Consider the following 25,796-nt stretch of genomic DNA (forward strand, 5'->3'; position numbering starts at 1 on the left):
AGGCAGTTTAAGCTCCAAAGTTAGCATTTTATTTGGATGGTTGGGGTCAGAGATGTATAGAATTTGTTTTCCAGTACACATGGTTGTCCACAAAGGCTTCAATCCAAAACCTTTTTCCAGTCTTAAAGCTGATTCATGAATTAATGCCTAGCGTATCGACCCGCCCCCCTCCCCCACACCCCTTTTTGGTACAAATTGAACAGTTGTGCTGACAAGATCACTACTTTTCAGTTTTTATTTTCTTTTCTCATGTTTTATACAAAAAAAACTCTTAACTTCTACACATTTAATGTCACCCAGATTTTTTTTTTTTTTTCTCACTTTGTAAATAAATTTGGGGAACAACAGCTTTCAATTCCGTTGATAAAAACATGCAAAAAACTTGAATTTGTAGTCCAAATTATACATTTACAAGTTTTGGAACTTTTTGCACTTCTTCATATACTACATCAAAAGAAAGAGAGAAAAAACTAGATAAAAGAGAAAAAAAATTATGTACACACATCTTTTTACAGTGAAGTAAAACTTAAAAATATCAGATGATGACTAAGGCAAATGAAGTGTACATAGATTAGACCAAAACTGTTTTTTTTGTTGTTTTTGTAAAATACTACATCACTTCAAAAGAGGAAAAAACAAAACTTGCTACAAAAGTATTATTCATAACTCCCTTTATTTGCAACCAGCTGCATAATTTTAATTTTTAGTGAAAAAAAAGTCTAGCGTTCTGTACAGTGCTGCTCTTAATTGTTTTTCTTTCCATCAAAGCTAACAGATGATCCTTCATTCTCTTCTTCGTACCTTATTTAAATAATCTTCAACAAGCAGGAGCGTTGTGTGACCAAAAGGAAAAAACAAAAGCATGTGTAGAAGAAGCATACCAGAGTGTAACATCATACTGTTTGAAATCACTCCAAAAGTCAGTACCATTAAAGCCTTGAACATAAAACTAATCATTTAGATCAAAACGAAAACAAAAAATGTACAAAAAGGCACATTATATCCCAGTGCTTCTGTACTGTGAAATTCAAGTGTAACTGAGCGCATTCAATACCAACAATCCGAGTGGTGACAGTCCACCAGTGTTCCCTCCCACATCCTCCGTAACGGGACCACGGTATTTGCCTAAGCTTTCAACAAGCATATGTATGCGTAGACTACAACAATAAGCCTAGGTTGGTAGATTTTGAAAAACTTTCTGAATCAATGTTTATTTTTTTGTTTTGTTTTGTTTTTTTCTCCGTCACAGATCCGTCACCTTCTCGTGGGGAATATCAGAAGCTGCAGATAGATGTCCATCGTCAGGAAATCGTTCCTTTTTTCTTCTTCTTTTTTTTCTTTTTCCTCCATCTTTTCATCCTTCAAGTAGTGGCTGCGTGTCCTAGTCGTCGCTTCCGCCGTACATGTCTGCCAGTTTTCTAAAGCGAGGGCCCCAGTCGTTGAGGTAATCGTAGTCCTGGTCGCCCCCGCTGCTGGAGGAGTTGAGGGAACTTAGTGAGCCGGCTGTGGAGCCGCTGCCCTCGTAGTCGAACACTAGCAGGGAGTCGTAGGGGGGAGCGGTGGGGTCGTTGTCTGCCGCCTTGAGTCCCTGCACGGAGAGAAATAAAACCGCCGTTAGACGAAGAGATTAAGTCATGTCTGCACGCCGACACCGTCTGCTACAAGGAATAAGCCATATGATCGCAGCTCCTTACCCCCTGCTGCCGCGCACAAACGAGCTAATCTATCCTGAAACCAGTCAGTGCTTCTGGCTCGACATGTTCAGGAAATCAAAACTTCTGTGCTCCTGCCGCCGAGTTTCCCCCTGTGTTTTGTTTTTGGGATTTTCCCGATGTTTCTGAGATGGAGGATTATCCACATCTTGAGCACAAGCTAAGCCTTAGCGTGAACAGCAACCTCGAGTGATTGAAATCATCCCCCCCCCCCCCCCCCGACTGCCCCTCTTCAAGGGCTTTGCAGACCCGTTCAACTCGTGTACGGATACTTTTTCATCTCCAATCTACAGAGATATATTTAATACTCCAGATTTATCTTACTCCTGACGATAAAGACTCGACCGAGGCGCCGCTTGTGTTGGTTTTGTGCTCGCCATTCCCAGAAATCCCCACAGCTCCATGAGACGTACTTATGGACGGTTATCGATCCCCGCGGGGACACTTGATGGATTGCTAATCTGGGAGTTGAGCTGTGTTTTGACCATGAACCACTTTGGATCCACGCTTTTGTTTCTCCCTCTCGCTGCCGACACCCAACAAACCATAAATAAATTAAAAGAAGTAGAGCAGAGTAACACGAGAGAAATGAGACTTCATCGCATTGGGAACTTGTCAAAGATTTATTGTTTCCTCCGTGCTGCCATTATAGTCAACAAATGCTCTCAAATAAAAAAAGATTGATTGAATTAAAGTACCTGGGCACTTAGCGATTATTTTCCACTTGTTGGCTTTCCTTAAGTCTGTGCTCATGGCCGTGTTGCTGATAATTTGGTGGGAGATATGACAGATGGATTGTTCTTTATGGTCGCGACCCGTAATCGCTCTGCTGGTTATCGGTTTGCAAAACCACTGAACTTCATGGCTTCTTTATCCACAGTGATTCAAACAACCACAACTATTTCTATTCAGACAACGTTGCCAGCGCTGAAAGCAAGAAACTGTACGCTGTCGTTATTTGTACATAAAAACACCTGAATGGAAACACAGAACATTTTCAAGTCTTGAAATGCAGCGTTAGTTTTTAGGCGTGAGGGAGGTGGAGAGGCTGGCATCTCTATAAAAAGTAAGTAATGGAATCCGCTAAAGCACATGAGTGGGATTTGCCTTCCACTAACACATTTCTCTGTACTGGAACCACGGATACAGCAGGCGGGAGGAGGTTTGTGTGCAGACTGATGACGACACGACAACAACAAGCAGTAATGAACTGAGGCGGCAACAAAACCACCACCACCACCGTCATTCATCAACCGCTATTGGCGTTCTTTATTTTTGTCATTGAGCTGCGCCTTGTTGTCCCTCTGTGGGCAAACAGACTTTAATGCCACCTACTGCTGATCGTGGCGAACTAACTCCCAATATTCACTTTACAGCAGTTGACGGAAGCACGCGTAAATGCACATAGTCTGTGTCTTGTAAATTTGACAGTTATGTATTTAATGATAACCCCCCCCCACTCTCAGAAGAGCAGTTGTCTCTTTTTCCAACAGTGAGTCCTTGCACTATTCCTATGCCTCTTTTTTTGGTCCCTAATTTAATTAAGAGCCACAAGCGCCAGGGGGCATATTGCACATTTCAGGATGGAGATCAGACCCCGCCTCACTGTCTCCCTCCTCCTCTGGCAGCGCGCCCTTATCAGTTGGGTCAGATTCCAGCTCCATGTGCGCAGTGGAGCTACCACGACCGAGCCTCGTCGACGGTCAAATCTGGGACTGAAAACGATCAGTATTGCCCGGCCGCGGCGAGTGTTTTCTGGGTCAGGATGCTCAGACTTGGAAAAGTCCCAAAGGTCTTGTGAGAATATTCAAAGCGCCTCGTCGAATGGCAACTTTATTGGACGGTGTAAAACATGAGATTTCATTTCATATCTGCTATTAAGACAAGCGTGTTAGGGAGTATTCCTGACACACGGGGAGACAGAAAATGAGCGGCGCCTGGATGAAGGGATCCGAGAGAGAGAATTTGGGGGAGCAGAAATGAAAGAGCGAGTTCTAATCTAAAAACATGGGCGCCGTCCAAAAGCTAGGAGAGAACTCCATTTGTAATGCTGCGAAACTCTTGTCTGTTGGAGCTTTTGAAAAATACATGACTGCTCTTTTCATTTTACATTCTCCCTTCATGCTGGAGTCAATGATGGCCTCAGGCAAATGAGGGCACTCTCAACACTGCCATGCCATAGACAGCCAGTGCATCGCTTCTCATCTCCCATTTCTCTGCCGACACATCTATAACTCTACTTGGGCAGAAAGTGGAGAGAAAAACAATTGTATCTAAGTGAGTTAATGTCATGTACTTTTCCGAGCTTTCGCAAGTGTCTGGGTGGATGGATGTGCTGAAAGAACTTTCATCTTCGTCACTGGCATAAAGATTCTCCATGACAATTTTCATAATGTTATTCACTTAATGGTCTTTTTCGCTCACTTCAAGATGATGCTCTCCTCTTTGACACGGAGACAAATTGTTTGTTTAGATACAAATGTATTATGAGAAAGCCGGTCGACTTGAAAATGAAACTCGAGCGTTGCGACAGCGCCGATCCTCTCATTTCAGCGATTTCAGCCGAGCTCGTGGGATTTACTGCTGGCGGAGAAGTGTTTTTACCTCGTTGATGAAGTCTCCGATGTCTCCAGGATGGGGTGCTGCCGACCTTATGGGATACTGTGGCTCGGGATGGAGCGGCCTCTCATCTAGACGACGGATTCCCACCGGCTTGATGGCATCGGGCTCTATTGTGTCCGGCTGCTGGAGCTGACTGAGGTCATAATCCTAGGAAATGCATTAAAAAAAAAAAAAAGAGCTGCGTGTTAGCTGAGCAGTGTACCCCAGACTGAGTGTGATTTATTTAAATAGGCAAACACATCTTGTGCAGTACAGAGGAAGTTTAAAATGAAGCGATGATGCTGAGGGAACACGAGGGGGAAACTTTAATCTTCTTGTCTGTGAAGCACAAGCCTGGGGACAGTTTGACACATTAAAAGAGCCAGAGCTGAAGGGGGCCAAGATGAGGACCACATCATACGCGGCAAAGTGTTTGTACTTGGGCATCAGGCTGCAGGAAGGATGTGCAGGCGACTGCTTTGCTCTAATCAATGCCCAGACACGGGATGGTGGATATGCATAAGCCATTGCTAATCCTATTAACATTACCAAGGCAACCTGAATGGCTCGCGGTTTGTGTTAAGTCATGAGGACGGGGAGGGGGAGGAGAAAAAGAGTGAAGAGGAAAAAAAGGAGTTGGGAGAGAGAGAGAGAGAGACTGTGCCGAGCCGAATGTCTGGATGGTATCACAGTGACAGCAGATATGATAGAGAAAGTGCCATTTGAGAATCAGGGTGTGTGCCTAATAAGCGTGCATGATGGATTGTCCCTCTTTAGAAGATTTTCAGTAATCCATCCATCTCTAATATCCTCCTTCAAAATTGTCTTTGCTCAGTTGCACATGTACACACACGCAGACACTCGCAGGTAAGAAAAACTAAACGTATATGAATACAAAATCCTACGACGATGCACAAACTAAGATATGGAAACATGACGACGCAAGCGGGCACTTGACGCACACTCCGACTCAACTCCACACTAATAAGTATCATAAAATATAAAGCAAACACATTGATTATTCATGTGTAATTTGATTTCACCGGGAACGACGATCGCCCAGAGGCGAGCGGCACAGGAACAGCCGTCACCGCGCATCATGCAATAAAGCCATCCATCTTTCTTTTTTTTTTTTTTTTGGTCCAATTTCCGTCCAACTCCTGTTTGACCCTCTCTGAGGTCACACACCAGCGGGGTCAGGAGTCGGTGACAGGAATTGCAACGGCGCCCGCCGCATAACGACGGAACTAAGCAGGAAGGTCTAATGACATCGCTGCCTCCTTCAGGGAATTGTCTACTCACACGGACACTGGCCTGGTGAAATGGCTGCCTCGGGCACTCGTGATGATGACCCTCATAGAAACACTGCCAAGCCTTTTACACTCTATTTGCTGTGAGACAAATAACGGGTGGGCAACTCTATCTTGAAATGAAAGGTGTATTTCTGTTTTAAAGGTCTGTTCATCCTAATGCATTATACAAACAAATTGAATTGCTGGGACCTGGAAAAGCGACGACGCATTCAAACGTCAGCGCTCGCGTGATCACGCGTGTTCGTGAAAAGGAACGGTCACACTGTCGTCCAAATAGTTTGTACAGTTCAAAGAACAATAGATTGTTTGTGGCCGTGAGTACAGATTGGTTTCCTTTGCAGCATCCGCTGTGCGTCAAGGTAATTACTGCATGCTTACTCACTTTATTGCTGGGAATTAGATCAGAGGAATTATGCCACTCTAATGTCTGCCCATGGAATAAAAGCATGGCGTTTATCTTAGTGTGTTAGTAAGACTGGGAGGCAGAGTTTGTTACCTTTTGGACAAAGGTGGCTGTTTTCCTCCGGCCGGTTTGCAAGTTTAATGGCCACCAAATGTGCATTATGTGATGCATACGTATGAAATAACTCTCAGCAAAAGAAGTTAGCATACTGTCTATCAAAAATGTTCTCTTTTTAAATCTCATCCCCTATCTCCAATGTGCACGTCTGGATTCTTTTTGCTTCCAAATCCATGCCGCTTAAAATTATTCTCTGGACAATTAAAACCAGTGACTCATTTCTGTTATATTGTCAGCCTGCTAACCTGTGAACAACACCTCAATTTGCCTTTCCTTTTTGTTTTAATTTTGCCACGTCCACTGAGAGCAGTCTGATCAGCTGTCAGCCTTTGATAAAAGTGCCTCGCAGACCAACACAAACCAGGGCGATGGCAGCAGCAGCAACTAAAATCCTATACTTTGAGATCACCAAATGGTCTGACACTTCAATTTCCTCCCCCGGCTGGAGATAGGGAGGACAGAGGTGGGCATTATAAACGGGGGAATCACTGGGAAAGTCAGGTCCATTTTTAACCCGACACTGACTCCCTCAGTTCTGCAGACAAGACAATTTTCTCCTGGCATCCTGCCCTCCTCTGCACCAGTCAAAACGGAAGCTTGTTTTCCCTTCAATAAATTGCCAAATCCATTCATTTTCTTTGGAGGAACATTATATCAAGCGACATTTCCGTTTTCAACACGGAGTGGCACACAAGTTTGTGCGATCCGTGTGGGAAAAAGTGGCGCTGTGCATACACAAGTGGGTGCTCTCCCTCTTGCCTAATCACTGGCAGATGTGTAATGGCTTTGCAGTCATATTGTTGCCTTGGACAGAGCTTCATTATTGTGCCACAGCAGATGCCTGTCTCCAAATGACATCAGCTTACCAATTACATGTCTCCGAGGCTAATTTGGCATTGTGCTGGGTCAGACCACGGTCTCCTGCTCATTTCTGCTGTACCTAAGCCACTGCTGCACTTCAGCCAGCAGCACGAAAATGGCCCATTTGGTGTATTACTGCCTTTGTGATGAAATGATTCCGTTATGCTAACAAGAGGTCATTAGGACAATTGAATTTGTGTCTGTATGTGCCTGATCAGTGCAAGGGGATACTGAGGTGTGACTTTATTGACGCGTATTGTATCTGTCTGCACGTTTGTGTGTGCACACGCATTAATGTTGGTAAGCGGGAACCATTTTCAGCCAAGGAAAAGTTTCCAATTTATCCAGAACAATTTCATCCAAGTGCATTTTCCTTGAATCCTAATTCAAGGTCTGAGAGCCATCTATTTCCAGTTGAAAACAATCCAATTCTGCATTGTAAGTGCAAGGTGTTTTTCAGAGAGGCGTAATGAAGAAGAGCACTAAAAGGACAGCGACTATATGCTTGCAGGGAAAAGACAACTTTTGTCCTCATGCTTCTTCAACTATACACAAACTGCTACTGTGCTGCACAATTGGAACCTGGATGGTGTTTCTTCAAGTGTGTGTGGTCTTTTGTTAAAGAAACGCAATGTTTGTAGGTAAAATACAATGATCCTTTAAGATCCTTTCCTACAGCAATCTGGTTCCCAGATCTTAGGCATTTGGTCACTGCTGTTAATAATCAAATCTAAATGAGTCGTGCCAAAAAGTTTAATTTCAGGCCGAAAAGTGTGATTCACTCTAACTTTATTTCTCAAAAACTCAGCATATCTGCTTCACTAAGAAAGTAAGTTTGATCTTATGTGATTGACAGTGGCCTGGCGAGGGAAAAAAAAAACGCAAACTCCCACACAGCTGTCATCAGATTCTGATTCAAATTACTAAATCCTGACTGGCGCTTATGGGTATGAGGCATCTCTTTAAGTGTGAGTGAAACAGGTCAAAGGCAAGGCAGCACAGACGGAAAGTCTTTTTATTTAGAAACAACCAGAACTACTGCGATGCTCTGTGTTTACTACATGACTCTTACCTGATCCTCCTCTCCTCCTCCTTCTTCGTCGTACTTCAGAATGTTGTCTCTCACATCGTCCTCGGGATCAATGAGTAGCTGCTTAGCCTGACGCTCTTTATCGCGCCGCTTCATCCACACCACAAACATCAGCACGAGAACTGGCAGACGGATGGATAGAGGGAAAGATCTCATATTAAAAAAACAACAAACTCCATAATAACATGCATATTTTCATACAAATGCAATCAAATCAGATGTTTTTGGAGCTTGGCTGGGGGCCTGATCTGGGCTATCTTTGTAATCCTACCATAATCTAGTGGTATGTCACATAATGTTAAGCTGTCTTTATAATCCATTGAGCATGTGTGTTGTGCTGTTTTAGAGAAACAATGAGACACTCACTGAGGAGGATGATGATACAGAGGAGGATGGATATGATGGCGCCCGTGCCCAGCCCGGCGGCCATGATGTGCTGCTGGTCCGTGCAGTCTCCGTTGATGTCGCACTGGCACACTTTGATCCGCAAGTACGAGGTGTTGGACATGGGCAGGTTGCCCGAGTCTGTTATTATGATGGGGATCTCGTAGATTCCACTTTCAATGTACCCCGGCTTCAGGCTCACCTGAGCATAGTCACCTGTGAGACGGAGACAAGAACACAAGAGTGAGTGGCTGATCTATGCAGAGGAGCACATCATGGGGAAGTGACTACAGAGATAAGGTTAAGTTCGTGTAATTAAATTATTATTATTATGATATAAAATAACATTGCGGTATTCGGATAAGTTTGGGAGAGGGGATTAAACCAAACTCTGAAAAGATATTTGCTTAAACCATGTTCACAATATAATTACACGTTACAAATATGCAGCAAAAAGTCCAACCTGGAAGTTGCATCATCATCATCATATCTAATCCAAAACATGGCCAGGATTTAGATGTCGGGCTTACAAATCTACTATCTACTGAATACATTTTTGATAATGCTTCTTAGGCTAAATTCCCAGCTGCAATGATCCAAATACCATAATCCTATTAAGATACATGTATATTCTCTGCATTTCAACTCACGGTATCAAATAGCCAACAAATAATGTCCTCCACTGATGAATGTATGCTCCAAATGAACATAAGGTGCTTGCAAAGGTTACTCCATTACTGTACTGTAGATCTCAGCTCTTCTCAACCCTTTTTTTAAAAAGAATAGTGCAATCTTTAATTACCAGACTGAGTACAGTTTTCTAAATATGAAATGCCACTGATTAAAAAGGCCAAAAATGGTCATCGCCTTGCCTTTTTAATTTATCCAATAATTAATAAAATGGGGGGGGGCAAACAGATGTTGCAATGTCCTTGGCAGGGCATCTCAGACATTACACAGAGAAGGGATTGGCTTAATTGTATAGAATATGAATCTAATTAGTTACTGATATATAAATAATGAATGTGTGTAGTTGTATTTGTTCCCTCTTTCTGGCATAAACGTTGACCTTGTCAGGACCAGTAGTCCTCATGGAGACCCAAACCTGGAACCCTCGATTAAGCGCAAGACTACAATTTCAAATGTGGTTTAAGGTTAGGCATTGACTGGTTAGGATAAAAGGCTTTGTTAATGGAAGTCAATGTGTGTGTGTGTGTGTATTCTGTGTCTTACCACTGATTCTTGTGATTGTCCAGTTTCTCCGAACATCAGAGGGCCTGTGGGCTAACTCGAAGGCAAATGGGCCCGCGTTTGGGTTCAGGTCTTCATCCAGTGCAGTGATGTTGATGGCGTTTGGCTCTGGCCTTTGACATATCTCGGCCTCCCGAGGAGACACCTTGGGAGCGTTGTCGTTGATATCCAGCAGGAAGATTTGGAGAGTACCTGTGCCACTTGCTGGTGGTACACCTGAATGGATCAACACACACACACACACACTTAGATGACACATACAAATTTTTTTTTTTTTTACTTTTCCATTTGGATTGGAATACATACTACAGAAATTCTGGCCCTCATTTTGCACTCATTATGAGCTTGATAGAAAAAAAAAATAAGTATGAAGTTTATCCTTTCTCATGGTATAAAGGGACACTCTAAACAGCTATTTTCTCTGGCGGGCAAAGACGCATCTAAACTGCATACTGATCTGAGAATCTAATCTCGACTGAGGAGGTAGACAAAAAAAGGCGGAGATAGCGGAACATTTTGGGCAGTGTGTATCAGTTTGTGTGTGAGTTGTCTGCATGCGTGCCTAAACGTCTTCCTGATGAAGGACGCGAGATGGGAATACTAAAGCAGACAAACAGAGCCCACTGTCGCTCCTCTCAGGCTTCTCTATGTATTCACTCAGCTAAGAGGCTTTTTTTTTCCTTTTTTTTTACCATTCAGGCCACGCTCAAAGGAGCTAGTCATCCAATCCTGACCCATTAATGCTGAGAAACCTCTTTAGTGGTAGAGTTTTTAAGCCTATTGGCCTAAGCTATGCTCCGGAGAACAGGGTAAACCTGAACAGAGGTAAATCCCACCAGTGCGGGTAAGAGGTGAATACATCCACATGCTAGATGATTGTTCTGAGATAGCTAGCACATTAACCTTCAAATAAGGTGGTCAATGTTCCAGACAGGCCAAGTTGCTGGTAAAAGGTTGACCTTCAAGCATGGAGGTTGTCTTTGTGACTACAACTGATGTAGTGGGTTTTTGTTTTTTTCAGATTTGGTGTGTTTGTGCACTGGCTTCAGGTGAAAAACATTGCAGAGAAAGTCAATGACCTTTGGGAGGTAAGCTACATTAGACATCTGCTAGGCTTCCTTTAGAAAAAGCAGCATTATCTCCCCCTGAATGCTCTCACAATAATGGCATGGAACAGAGTGGCTATGTATGAGCCTAGCTAAAGCACACGGACCATGAAACTGCAGCATCACAGCAGCTGAAAAAAGGTACTTTGGGCGACTGAAGAACCACTTCTTCAAGAGTTACATACCGCTGTCAGTAGCCAGGAACGTTGCATTGTACAAACTGTTCTTCACAAAGGGCGACTCTCGGTCCAAAATGGCAATTGTTGTGATACGACCAGTGTTGGGGTCAATCCTCAACCAGTTGGCTGGATCCGCGAGTCTGGTGTATCTGAGGGAACAGATAAAGAGGTTTACACAGTAATTCACAATTTTGATTCATGAATTTCTTGTCGGATGCTATCAATAAGTAAAAAGTGGCGAGAGGTTAAAAAAAGACCCAATTAAATTTTCTTCAGGAGGTTATCTCCTTGATATATTTATCATTGTGCCTCTTCTCTTTTCTAAAAATGCTTTGTTTGTGCTGAATAAATATTTTAGACGTCATAAATTTTACATAATTATTCCAGGATTTGAGAGCAGCCTCCCACTGGACACAAAACTGGCTTGTAGTCATCATTAGCTCAAAGTAATTTGTAGGACAAACCGTGGAATTACAAAGCTAGCTTATTTTTCATGGGCCTTTTTTAGGCAGAAAAACCTTCACAGCCAAACAGTTCTGCAGCACATGCCGACAAGGAGGAAAATAGGGGCTTTTTTTCTTTTTTCTTTTTTTTAAACGGGATGAGATGGAGACATACTGGCTACTTTGCATTACTTCAGACAGTCAGCAAAATATGTGAAAGCATGAGCAGACATTCATTGACGTGCAATGTGAAGATTCAGTTCTTTTTTTTTTTGTTACATTTTTAGTGTACAATTTACCTCATATTTTGCTGCATGAAGCGATCAGGGTCCTGTGCAGTAAAGGTGGTCAGGGTTGACTCGGGCATCATTCCCTCCTCCAGTTTAATGAGTTTAGGGTTGGGCTCGAAGTAGGGGCTCTCGTTGACATCGATCACTCTGATGGAGACAGTGGCAGTGGACTGACGAGGAGAGTGGATGCCTCTGGCCAGGGGGACCTCGTTCTTCGCCTCCACTGTCAGCACATACGTCCTACTGATTTCATAGTCAATAGGCTGGAAGACACCAGAGAAGGGCACGCATGGAGTGAATCACCCATCAAAATGCAGGATAAATTTCATCACATTACACTTTACCTTTCTTTTTTTTCTTTTTTTACAAATAATGGAGCCGTTTTTTCCTCCTGCCTAAAAATATTATTGTGAGAGCTCAGTGTTGACACACAAAGAGATTGTATCCTTTTGTGGTCAGTGAAGGATACATACCAGCGAGAGTGCTGCTGTAAGAGATGTGCAACTACCCAATTTAATCTCGGATGTGGCCTGAATTTAAATTTTTGCTCACAGTCTAAATGATGTATTTTGATTTAGAATTAACACATAATTCAAGATGTGAATTTGCAAGCAGCCTCGCTCTCACAGTAAGCAGTGTCTGTAAAATGCAAAACATTTTTTCCCAATCAATACAATGTTTTCAGTTCTAACCTCTTTCGAGTAGCTTTACATAAACTGCTTTGACTCTTTGAACAACTTACATGGACAGTTTGATTATTAATTTGTTCTCTTCATCGACCAGGGGCACAACACCTCAATGCACTTTGAATAACCTCCTGAAACGTTATAAATGCACTCTCACAGGAGAATATCATAACTGACAGAAAAATAATGCCGAGCCAACCATCCACAAACCTCGCTCGGTATAGCAAACATACATTTGTGCATCTCCCACGGATTAAAACGATGCAGTTTTGAAGAAGAGGCCTCACCTTGACGACCGTCACCAAGCCCTCGTTAGTGGTTGGATCAGTGGGCACGGAGAACCTGCCAGTGGGGTCGCCCCCGGTGATTTTGTAGACCGCATTCCAGGCCGGCGTGTTGGGCTGGTCCTTGTCAGTCACCGTCAGATTGGCCACAATGACATTCACACGGTTTTCAGGCACCTCACCAAAAAACTACATGAATAAACCATGAACAAACAGAACAGTGAGCTGTTAGTGATACTGCTGTGGCAGCAGAAAACACACCAGGCCTTCCCTTACACGGCACAGCGGGACCAATCTTGAGTAAATAGACATCTAAGGTAACTTATCATGTCGTCATGGTCATCTCTCCCCCCCCCCGTCCTCCCCTGATAGCATAACAGTAGCATTACAAATTTCAGTGATTCACAAACACAGTAAGTGCCTCTTTCACCCGGGCAGACATCTGCGCTGCTGCATATGTCAACATTTGGAGGAAAATACACTTCTCACATGGCTGACTACTTGTTTATCTGTGTGGCTTTGGAAATGCTGGGCAAGCAGAAGTAGGTTAAGTGAACAGTGTTGATGGCTGAGTGCGTGTGTCCACATTAGGGTGAAACGGGGCTGCTCTCGGTAGATTGCGGCGTTGTCGTCTTCTTACCGTCTCAGCAGTGAACTCTGGTGGGTTGTCATTGACATCGGTGACTCTGATGATCGCGGTGGCTGTGTTGGTGAGGCCATACATGGGGTTGCCCTCCATGTCACCGGCCTGGATAATCAGTGTGTACTGGGGCACTTTCTGTATGGGAGGGAAGAAAAGCGACAGAGGTGAAACACAGTTCCTTGTATAGCAATAATGTAACCACTTTATTTAACGGTGAATTCACACTGTTCTAAAACCACCACAAATAACAGGGTAAAAAATAAACACATGTGACCCCAGTCAGTATATGTACATGACATTAGGAAAAAACTATTTTTGTGTTAGTCCAACTAAAACCAGACTTTTTGAAAATACACACTAGTCCAACAGACTCAAGCACGTATACCTTCAGTTGGACCAGAACTCAAAGAAGCTAGTACATAGAGTAAAACAAAAGTGACAAAAACCTGCAGATATTCAGTGGTATAGTTATATTCGACAGACGAAGAGACACGTCAGCTTAAAGAATTGTATATCAAGTTATTGGATGGTAGAAAATGGCATTCACCATGCTAACAACGAGCCACATGGTAAGCCGGAAACTGCCTTAATACTGACAAGCTGAAAGGGGTCATTTCACCCCCTAACGGAGCGGAGGTGGCTACCCTTCCTTCAATGAATCAGTTCCCCACTAGTTCTTGTTCACTGGGACAAGGGCAGTCGTCCAATTGAACAGCTGTACAGGGTGCAACTGTAGCTTAACTTAACTGTGCATGGAAACATACTGAGTCTCAGTAGTTAGCTACATTAAGATTTATTTTTGGGCCACAGTAAACAAACATTTACAGTGCCCTTTACTAGGCCCATTAAGCTGGTAACTCTATGCAAGAGTATAAATGTTTTCAACTAAAATGAACCAAATCCAAACTGGACAGGGTATTATAAATATGACAAACGACGGTGGTTTATATTAATCCGAGTTATTCCCTATAGGGGTGTGTGTTTGCGAGGAGATTTGTGAAACGTACACTCCTGCTATGAACACCATCATGAAGCAAACAAATGGCTCTTCTCACATTAAAAGCCACTCAGGTGATGGACCAGTTGCTAGGTAATGAGAGCTGGGCAAATTACTTTCATGGCGGTGGCAACTGGCAGACATAAAACGGCAGCCCCAGGGTGGAAGTGATTGAACAGCCACCTAGCCAGATTGGCCTCACTAGAATTGCACCAACTGGCTCCAGCTTTCTACATTATTTTATTTATTTTCTCACACAGCCATATGATCCAATTAAATGAAAGAGTGGTGGCTTTTACAGCATGGTGCATCGAGAAAGAAAATGCAAGTAAAGCTTTGACTTTAGAGAAAAATGGCAAGAATGAGGGAAAGGAAACATTTAGCTGCTCAGTGAGGCACGTTGCCTCCTTGTAAGAGTAAATAAGTGTGAAAGAGCCAAGTCCATTTCTGCTTCTCATTTAATTGGTAATTTGCAAAATTCACTTTCACTTTGGCTCATTAGTTCTCAGACAGTCTGAATATTAGCAAAGATACTAAAGCTGTGTTTGTGTTGCCATATAAAAAATGCACAGTGTAAACATGGAAAAAGTGGGTATGCTGATATGCATCAACAACAGGATGGAAGTCCTCGCTAATGAGGGTTTCTCTTAGATGCCATTGCAACAATTGTATTCATACATATTCATTCATACATGACCCTAAATAGGGAGCCTAATGGTTAAAAGTATCATCGCTTGTGGAATCCAAAGAAAGCTATGTCATACACAGACGGTAAAGAGAGAAGAAACGGTCAGTCACCTCTCTATCCAGGCCTGCTGCCACCGTGATGATGCCTCCTGTTTTGTTGTTGATGGTGAACATATTGGAGGTTGGACTCTCTGGATTCTGAGAGAGGATCTTGTATCGCAGCATCCCGTTCGCCGTTTTGGGGTCATCTTTGTCCACACTTGTTACTGTCATAACAAATGTTCCTGTTGGCAAAGGAGGACGTGTTATTCCTCTTTGTCTGATGATAATAGGATGCAAGAGATATAACAGATTTGTTTAAGTATCCAACGTTCTTTCAGCTACTGTTAAAATACCAGTGATGCGTTTTAATGGAGAGGAAGCAATGTTGACAAAATGGCCACCCCAGGAATGCCCTCAAAGGCGTTTGATCTGCTAACACGAAGGCAAAATGTGGTGGAGGCTCAGACTTCAGCCAATCGTTTGCTCGTTCACCGTGGTACATTACCTGGCTTGGAGCCCTCTGGAACGGTGCCATTCCAGATCTGATGGGTGAACTCGGGTCTGTTGTCGTTCATGTCGATGACATTGATCACAATGTCAATAGGGTTCTCTACCTGGTTGCCATTCAGGTCCACAGCGTGAGCTCTCAGCTGGAGGAAAACACAAACACATCTGAAGTGTAAACTGTTCAAGTGAGAACAATAAACTGTGCACACAGTGTCATGGTAGAAAGTGTTGACTAAACATCGTCCACTTCACTTAGGAAATAATTGACTCGTTCTCAATCATTGGTATGGACAAAAACAAAGCACACAGGAATTATAAGAGACTCATTTCTTGCAATGGATGGACACAAGACAGACAGTGATTACATTTAGCATGACACCTGCCAGAATTGACAACAACACTAACATTTTAGCAGCATTTTCAGGTTGTCTCTTGAAACTGTTACGCTGATTGTATTCACTACTGCTGCCAAACACGGGATCAACACGGATTCTGCAATTGTTTCACACCAATTCTTGATGCACTTCCTGTAAATACATAAGTTCGGTGTCTAACACAGGATTCATGCTGTAGAGTGAATATATATATACGCAGTAATACACTACACAATGTGTCTGTGCATGTATAACAATAATCTAGTGCATGTGTATATCAACCATGAATTATTACAGTTGTGCATCCTTTCAAAATACAAAGGAATTACAGGAAATAAATGGACAATTGACTCAATGCTTCTGTGCTCCTCCATAATTTACAGTTCATATCTGCTTTAATCTGGGGACCTTCTTTGTCTTCACAGACCATGTAAGTAGAGTGAATAAGATGAATTCAAATTACATCGTATTTTTATCTGCACTGCAACGTTGATGGATGTCCACCAGTTTGTATTAAAGTACACAAATACAGAGTTATGAAAATGAAGCTTTATACTTATACAAACCATAGCAATGCAATGAAGAAAACCCAGGAATAAAGGAGACGGCTGTAGCTACTGTTCTTGTAATCTGCCACATTATCTGCCTTGCATTGATTTCCATTCATTTGGACAGTCTTAACTAACCATTGTCCCATAGCCTCAAGCATAACTGGTTAACCTAACTTAACCACAATTCAAATCTTAGCCCTTCCTCAGGAATTAGGCTCTGCCTCTTTAGGGCTGAGGACTCCTGGTCCTTGAGACATAACAAATACAAGTGAACACACACACACACACACACAATCCTTTAAATTCTCAGACGGATAAAGTCTGAGAATTTGATAAGCAGCAGACCCTGTTCCTCATTGGGTGTGAGGAGGCCATTTAAGCAACACATGACTCTCGATCACATGCCAACAGGCAGGAATGTAAAGCCCCATCATACACACCTTTCATGATGAAGGACACTTCAAAGTAATCATTTACAAATCATAGCCATTGCATTACAGCAATTGTTGTTTCCATAAATGATGGTGTGTGCGTGTGTGCGTGTGTGCGTGCGTGTGTGAGACTTACATGGAAGTTGGCGATGTGCTCTCGATCCAGGGGCTTGTTGACTGATAGCTCCCCAGCGATCGGATCGATGATGAAGATGCCAGTGGGGGGCTGGTCAGCACCTGGGCCTGTCACGCTGTATCTGAGGGAGCGGTTTTTGTCATGGTCCGATCGAATCTGTGGGTGATTTGTGGGAAAGATTTGTTAATTAATGCTTCTCTCAAGACCCCTACACAGACCAAATCATTTCGCATTTTCAGTTTTAAATTGCTGTAAAATATGTGCAGTGGATTTTAAGGAATATCTATAAGGAATAAAACAAAGCCAGGTGATATAAAAATCAATAGTGTGACATTTTACGTGTACGTATCCGGCATACAGGCCGAACATTTCGATATTTGCACTCATTGCTAATGTTCATGTTTAATTATGCACTTTGTTGTGAGGTGAAACCTTTCAAAATATTACATGGGGCCCAGCTGTAATAACCACATGTGTTGCAAGATGTGATTATTAAACGGCAGTGATTATTTTTTATTCCCATACTGATAAAAACAATAATATATATATATATATATATATATATATATATATATATAATACACATAATACCCATAAATATGGGAATTATTTATCCTAGTCTTGTGTGTTGATCCGAGTTCAGATTTAGATTCAGGTGTGGGCGTGTCTCATTTCACAGTGGGTCCTGTCACTCTAAAGTTTGGGAATGGCCACTGAACTGTACTCGGCTGCAAAAACAAAACCGTTTACCATTTCTATTGATAAACAAATAAAGAGGAAATGCGACTTAACTGCTAAATTATTCATTCGAATTTCAACTTCCTGTTGGTTTATTGACCAATCATTTCAGCACTGGTTTTAGAAATAGGCTGCTGTGTAAGTAAGTAAGTAGTGCATAATAGGATAGTGTGGCGGCGCAGTATTGAAGTTCTGCCTTCGCTGGGCCGTCTATCCTGTTTGCCATGTAAGCTGAGAACTTCTGTGCCTACAGATCTATGCAGAGCAAACAACACATTTTCCTCATCCTGATATCGTCTGCTAAAGCCCAGAAAGATCCCTTCTTACATGTCCAGATTTAATATGATACATACGTATGGCATGTACACGATTTAACCCTCGGTGAGGACGTGCACTTAATTTGCTGTAAATTTCCTGGTATTACATGTCCTCTGTCAGCCACCCACACTCAGCACCGACTAGAGGATTGCTGCATATGAACTGGACCATTCGTGTCCTTGGGCCACGACAAAAGGACTAGAATATCTCCGCACTGGTGAGCACTTCATATTTTGCTCAGCTTCAAAATAACACGTTACGTTGGTAGCATAAGCCTCATACAACATTACACTGAAAACACCCTTTAACAAATGCTGTAAATATGAAGGCATACATCTGATTTCTGTGACCCTCTTGAGTGGGTCAAGAGGGACCTATGAAGTTGTCAAATCAAGGGGAGAAAAAAAAGAAAGAAGCATGTTTTAAGTTTGGAGAGCAGTGTGTGTGTGTGTGTGTGTGTGTGTGTGTGTGTGTGTGCATGCGTGAGCTACATTACCCGGACAAGCTCTTGCGGAAATGGGCCTCGTGCGTTCTCCGGGACATTGATTGGGGGGATGACCCAGTCTCTCTTCATGCGCTTGAGCTGGCTGTCCGCGTTTCGTGATGGGAACACTATTTCCCTCAAATCCGTGGACATGACTGGAGGGACGGCGACTTCCTGGACCTGTTGGAAAAGGAAATTGTCTGATTCAAGAGCTGGGGTGGTGATCACATCTATGCAATAAAATATGAGTGCGTGTATTTTTAGCCACGCTAGCGACATGGCTGTGTGGACGGCAAGGTCGTCGGTCCGCCAAAGCGAGTGAAAACCTAGCATTGTGAGTATTGTTTTGACTGTGATGTCATTTGGGTTCAGCATCCGGTAGAAACAGATGGTTGGTTTAATCCATATTCTATTTGTTAGATGTCGGCATTCAAGATTCAAAGACTTTTATTGTCCATTTTCTATATGTACAGGACATACAGAAATGCCGTTTCTCTTCTCTCCCCAGTACTTGGCATGTCAGCATTGCCACCGTTGGCATTAGCGCTTTGCCTAAAAATCACAGTTGAGGGCATCCTCCATAGAGACGCGAGCGTTGCTGCAGAGTCTTGTTATTATGTTTGCCCTGTGGGACTGGAGGGCCTTAATCCTCATCATGTAATCACTACAATCAACAGCAGCACATGCCAGTGCACTTACTGGAGACACCTCACTGCAATCGGAGGTCTTTTCCTTTTCGGTAGCACAAGATGAAACTGATGTGATAATAAAAGGAAACTTCCTGACATCTCCTGTACAACCTAATTCGCCTTTTCACGTGTCTTTGATACACACTCTGGATGTGAGCGTGTTCAACCGACACATTACTCCGCTCTGACTTTCTTTGTAGCTTAAAATATCTACAATGAAATATGTGATGATACGCCTTTGGTGTGGCTACTGCAGCAGGCACTGTTTTGCTTTAAATGTCAGGCTTCTTCTTATGTGCTGATATAATGCACCCACACAGACAGGCCGGCTTACATAATGGATCTGCCATCCTCCCTCGGCTGTAATGAATGAGATTTGAAACAAAGGAGGATGGTACCTGCAAGCCAGACACTAAACACACAGATGGCTCAAATTGCCTATGCTGCTCCAGAGACTGGGAAGACTGAAAGAGTGCCAGAGAAAGTTTAAATAACCTTGAACAAAACAGGGCAGGAAAGAAAACAGGAAAACAATATGTAGAATCTGTCAATGTCAATGAGTGATAGCTAGCTTGGGTTTATATTTAGTTGTCATGTCACTTGATGTATCTCCTTCACTGTTTCCTGTAATTATATGCATGTTGATTGGTTGTGCCGTACTCAAGGCCAACAAACTATTACAAAGTGCCCCGTGCAAACACACAAATTAATTACCACTTTGTCACCTTATATTGTGACCCACATCCTGAATTCCCTCTTGTCTGACATCTGGGGAGCTGTCAGAAAGCTTCCACTAATCATGTTTGAAATCCGATTATGCTGCTTTCACACACTGAAAATGTAGACAGGCGAGCAGACAGATAGCGAGGGGGCATGCTTCAGAAATATCTATTACCCTATTAAAATGGGCTCGAGTGAGAGCAGTAATTATTTGCAACCTGCATCTGGAATGATGAATGGCGTCGTGGGTTTGTTCAGCCCAACGCACATCTATCTCTGGTTGCACAGGAGGTCTGCACCCATCCACGCTCTCCGCATACCCCTCCATCTTCTGACTAGGAGTCTACTTCAGAGTCCAGGAGAGTGTTAGGCTGAGTGATGACCTGAGTGTTTGTCTGTGTGTGTGTGTATGTGTGTGTGTGTGTGTGTGTGTGGAAAGGATTACGCTTGTGTGTGTGTGTGTGTGTGTGTGTGTGTTTGTGTGTTTGCCCTTTTTAGAAAAAGTCACTCTTTTCAGATTCAAAAAAAAAAAAAAAACACAACATATTCAGCTTACAGATTGCAGCAAGGCCGAGGTTCTAATAGAGGTGGAAATAGAGGGCGAGGACACTGTCATGTTAATGAGGATATTGTTTGGTTGTCATTGATTAAAATGTTTCCCCCAAGGCTGCAGCATTCATGGCACTAATAAAAAAAAAATCTAATCGCTGATGTGATTAAGAGATGCATAGTGATTCATGACAATAATTGTACGGGGAGGGGGGGGGAATATAACTACTCATGACCTCATAAACGTGTGGGCTACAGGAAAAGTCAATCGCTGATTTCATTACATGGAAATTAGGGCAAATTCAACATCCCTCAACAGACAGTCAGTAATTTATTTACATATGTATAACTCATGTTGTTTAAAATCCATTAAAAAACATGTGCAGAAAGTCTTTGGTTAGCTGTTTGCCTGTGACCAAGCTCCAGCAGTGACTAATGGTATCATTAAAATCACATACCTGCTGGAGTCCCTGTGGTTAATGACTGTCAGTCGCTAACAAACGTGTTTCCCAAACGCCACGAGATCAGTGCCAGCTACACGTTTCATTTCAAGCAAGGCACATCACTGCATCCGCGGCATTGGCATTAACAATGCATGGCTATCAGTATTAACTTCTAATCTGTGTCCAATAAAATACAATGCCTGCCTTTCCTGGGATTATTGGCTGCAGTAGACTTTAACAAATGGCCACAATAGGCCATTTTTTTGAAAGTGTATCACAGGGATTAAAATGAAAAAGTGCAGTAGTCTTTGTAAAACAAATACGATTACTACATCTGGGGGCATTCATTAAGACACCAGACGGCTAATGATTAAACATCTTACAGGAATGATTATCATCATATGCACATAAAGGCTCACTAATGATTGTAATGAATGTGTCAGAAAAGAATGACAAAATGGTGTCTGTGTGTGCAGCGTACCATAAGTTTAAAGCGGCATATATTATCTAATTATCCAAGTCTCGCATAATCTGGTGGTACTGAAGTTTAAACCTCTACAATAACACGGGGCTTTACGGCTTCTTTTCATTTACTGACTACGAGGCAGATGGCTAGAACATGTGCGGCGCCTTTTTTTTAGTTCTGAACCTTGGCCAACCGCAACGTTGACATACAAGCACACAGTCTTTGTAACTAATTGCAGATGAATGTGCCAACACGTCCAGCGGAGCACTTTTAGCGACACTTGACAGCACAGACAGATGCTTGCCGTCAAATTATTGAAAGAGGTGCGTCCCCTTCTGGATGATAAGGCAATAACCCCCTCACACACAAAGTATGTTCGCCGAAAAGCAAATTTATGACGAGCTACTTTGCATCTGCTGTTGCTACCCACTGACCATGTTGAGTATATGTTTGTACTCCTTGTAAAGTGACACATTAAGTTTTAATTAGCAGGCATTCATCCAGTCTCTCAGAACACCTGCTACAATTTGGGGAACTAGTCATCTGTGAATGTGCAGTGTGCCTAATAACCATCGGTTATCTGATATGAGGGCACAATTGATCGCTCCACTTTTTTTTTTTTTTTTTTTTCATCCATCAGACAATCAACAGGGACACATGAGTAATGCTGCACAAGTGGTTGATGTGTGGTCGTCACCTGGTGGGTGGAGGTGGCAGAGGGCATCAGCTGGACTTGTGTCACCCATCGCTCCTGGGTGGTGGAATCAATGGCCTTAATCAGCAACGGAGACCCGGGGAGCACGGACTGCTTGAGACTCCTGGCGGCGTACAGGACTCCATCGGCCTCTATCCGGAAGTCAGAGGGGTTGCTGCATTCAAACCTCACCAGACCACCTCGGCCACAGTCGAGAAACCTCACTGTAAAAGACGGAGACAAATGGATTCAACTTGACAATCATCCTATCAGAGAGAGAGTGAGAGGACGGGGGAAAAAAAAGGAAAAGTAGAAAGAGATAAATACTGCCAAAATACTAGATACTGAGACAAAGGCAGTGGAAGACAGACATAAGGTCCACAAAGGTTTTCTGATTCTTCTTCTCACTCATGCATTATTCACTTCAAGCTGTGCCCCGACGGTATTGCTCAAAACAGGTGCAGTGGAGGAGCAAGTTGGGGAAAATCTAAATAAAACAGGGATGCGCTCTCCTTAATGACTATTATAAGGAATAATTAAAAAAAAAATCCATTTAAAACCTGAGGAATATACTAGACTGTCTAAATGTCCCGCCACTTTGAGGGTTTGAGTATCAGCTACAGAAATGTACCCATGAACGTGTTGACTTCCACTAAACAAGTCTCATTTATTATTCAGCTAAAGCCCATTCCATGCAAGCTTTGTCCCTCATGGCGTTTCCGGGATGTCTTCCACGGATGACTTCAGATCCCTGAGAGACAGGAGTGCACGTGGTGCTCGCTCTCATCAGCATGTTCACACAGAGAAAGCACACACACCCGGGCCCATGTGATAGAGACAGGTGGTTCATGGGCGCTCCATTCCCACAGGCTCCTCTGTGACACAGGTACAGGCCCGGGTTCATGTTACGAGAGTGACAACAGTATAACACTACATACATCCTACATGTGCACGCACACACACACACACACACACACACACACATACCTAGGAGCTTTATTGTGTGCTCCTCTTGTGTGTATGGTTGTATTTCCTTGACAGGCCCACCTCATGTTTATAACACACAAAACGGCACAAAGAGAAAGATAAAAATACCTCCAGGCCACAGATCACACAAAGTTACCATATATTGTTTGTGTGGGGGCTCGGCTGGTGCCGCTTTGAATTATTAAAGCAGATGTGGAATTACTTAACAAAAGCCTTGAAGGAGGAGGGTGCCTAATCTTCCTTTGTGCTGCTACCTTGGGGACTCACTGATGTCTTCAGAGTCTCATCTGCACTCGGAGTGCATTGAGTTCCTCTGGGCTTGGGGAGAAGGATGCAGTCGATCAGTTTGGGGCCTAAAGGAAGTCATACATTTACTCCCAGACCTAATTTAATATTATCACCCAAACACTTGCAATAAATTTGGCGAAAGTGCACCACACACCCTTCAACTAATAAATCTCCCGGTGATGACAGGGGTGAACTTAACAATTTCCTTGCTGCTTGTAATAGTGGACAGGGTACATGTTTGCAGTACCTTGGTTGCAGCCCTGACAAAGATGTACCTGTTTTCACAAAAAGCGACTACAGATACAATGGCTGGACTCCCGATTCCCGTATAAACTGTGATGTTATTAAATAACACAGAAGAGTGTGTGTGTGAGTGCGCGTGCGTGCGTGAACGAGAGTACGAGGGAGAATGACTGAAACCTATGATTCTGGGGAAAGTTTGGAAATTGACTTGCTGTGTGTATTCACCCCGACGAATAGAAATGCAATCTACTTTATCAAATCTCAAACGGAGACACATTTTCTGTGAGGTTTTCATTACAGTCGACACTGACACAACACGAAAGCAGCGCTGCAAACTGCAGTTTGTATTGTAACCGAGAGAATTGCTAAATTGTCTAAAATATTAACACCACGGAGGGTGATATGGCAGTTCAGGGGAGACAGGAGTCCCAATAATCGAGGTAAGTGATGTCACAGTACTTTCCTCTCCCCTGGAATACACTTGAGTGTGTCCTTCCTGTTCAATTATCAGTGGCCAATTAGCTTTATCTCTCTTTGAACCTGACAATGCTGCAGAGGTAAGGGGGACGACCTTCTCTCTCTCTCTCTCTCTCTAAAGGCTTTGCCTTCAAGCAAGCCACCTGTAAAGTCAGAGCCTTCAAGCAATCAGCCTAGCCCGGCCCAAGTCAGCAGATACTCAGACAGAAGTGGAATACAGAGTGAGGAGACTGTCAAAATAACTCACAATACAGCAGAAGAATAGTCCACAGATTCAAGAGGCTTCACTGTGCTGCTGGGGAAAGTCTAACACACTGCTCTGACTTGGATCTCTGAATGCCATGCATTCTTTTTTTTTATGCTTGTTGCTGCTTACTGTGAGGCTGAACAATGAATCGCATTCAAATTGAAATCACAAATTGAATTAGTTTTATTAACAAATAAAGGGCTGCTATTGAATCATTCTATTTTTTTTATTATTATTATTATTATTAATCCATTTAACGAGTTGATTTCCAATTTATTTTTGATTTCATGTTTTGCACTTTTGCCGTAAACTGAATATCTAAGGTTTGTGGGGGGGAAAACAAAACATCAGTCGACCATGTTATTTTATCCAATTTACAGTTTTACTTTTTCTGTGGTTTATGGACAAAAGAAATTGGTTAAATAATAAAATAATTTTTTTTAACTTTACTTAAATAAATATATATCCCAAATCAAATCACATTTGCAATGTCAGAGAAATAATAAACAATTATATACTTTACCCAAATACTTCAGCCCTAGTATTAAGAAAATTTAAGAAGAGCTGGAAAAATAATCTGTCAATTATTATTATTTGAACCACACATCATTTCGAAAAGCAATGACAACTATCTCAAGGTTCCAGCCTCTCAAATATCAATAGTTGTCACGAGGCGCCAGATCTGTTAGTGTTTTTGTCTTGCTTAGTTCAGTTCTTGTGTTAGTTAAGGTTTAAAGTCACGTTAAGTTCATGTCACTTTTGGTGTTTGGGTTTGATTTTCACTTCCCCTTTTATTTTGGTAAACGTTCATGTCTTCCTGTCGCGTTGTTTTTTCATCAGTCTTGACACATCTCCCCTAATTCCCACATGCACTTCACCTGGTGATCCTTAAGTAACCACTCGCACCTGCCCTTGATTCCCTCTCACTATATAGTGTCCCCAGTCTCTCTGTCATGTGCCAGTGTGTCGTTTATGCTTCCAGAGAACACGTCAGAGTCCAAGTCTGTTTCGCCTTTTGCTAAGTTAGCTGTAGTGTCAAGTTTTGTCTTGTTAATTCTGCTTTCAGAAAGAAAGCCGTTGCATTCGGATCTGAGCAGTGTATTCACCACCCTAACAAAAGTGGCTCTTTGGCTATGTTTTAAAATGGGCACATCTTGATATTTTATGTCTAATTTAGTAGACCATTTGAAGACACTGATTACATTCAGGAAAATATGCTAAAAACATATTATTACCGATTATCTAAATCAGTCAGAGTTAAAGTCTGCAGCTGGCATGTATGGACACGCGTAGCACCAACAATTTAAAATAAATGACCATTTTATTTTACTGCTGCACTATTTTGGTCAGTAATTCCATTCCACA

At 42.6% G+C, this 25,796-nt stretch overlaps 1 protein-coding gene across 1 annotated transcript in view; it reads right to left on the reverse strand.

Annotated features, from left to right (window-relative positions):
* Positions 1-221: 221 nt before the first annotated feature.
* Positions 222-25,796, reverse strand: part of cdh2 (cadherin 2, type 1, N-cadherin (neuronal)) — a 59,965-nt gene continuing 34,390 nt past the window's right edge. The window contains exons 3-16 of the mRNA XM_058650704.1: positions 22,193-22,413; positions 18,641-18,808; positions 17,089-17,244; positions 15,595-15,739; positions 15,159-15,331; positions 13,361-13,498; positions 12,724-12,909; positions 11,760-12,013; positions 11,024-11,166; positions 9,715-9,948; positions 8,464-8,697; positions 8,080-8,219; positions 4,317-4,481; positions 222-1,588 (exon numbers count right to left, since the gene is read on the reverse strand). Coding sequence (XP_058506687.1) covers positions 1,382-1,588; positions 4,317-4,481; positions 8,080-8,219; positions 8,464-8,697; positions 9,715-9,948; positions 11,024-11,166; positions 11,760-12,013; positions 12,724-12,909; positions 13,361-13,498; positions 15,159-15,331; positions 15,595-15,739; positions 17,089-17,244; positions 18,641-18,808; positions 22,193-22,413 — 2,564 coding nt within the window. The 3' untranslated portion in view covers positions 222-1,381. The remainder of the gene's footprint in view (positions 1,589-4,316; positions 4,482-8,079; positions 8,220-8,463; positions 8,698-9,714; positions 9,949-11,023; positions 11,167-11,759; positions 12,014-12,723; positions 12,910-13,360; positions 13,499-15,158; positions 15,332-15,594; positions 15,740-17,088; positions 17,245-18,640; positions 18,809-22,192; positions 22,414-25,796) is intronic.

Source organism: Solea solea, chromosome 1 (assembly GCF_958295425.1).
Source record: "Solea solea chromosome 1, fSolSol10.1, whole genome shotgun sequence".
Classification (NCBI taxonomy): Eukaryota; Metazoa; Chordata; class Actinopteri; order Pleuronectiformes; family Soleidae; genus Solea; species Solea solea.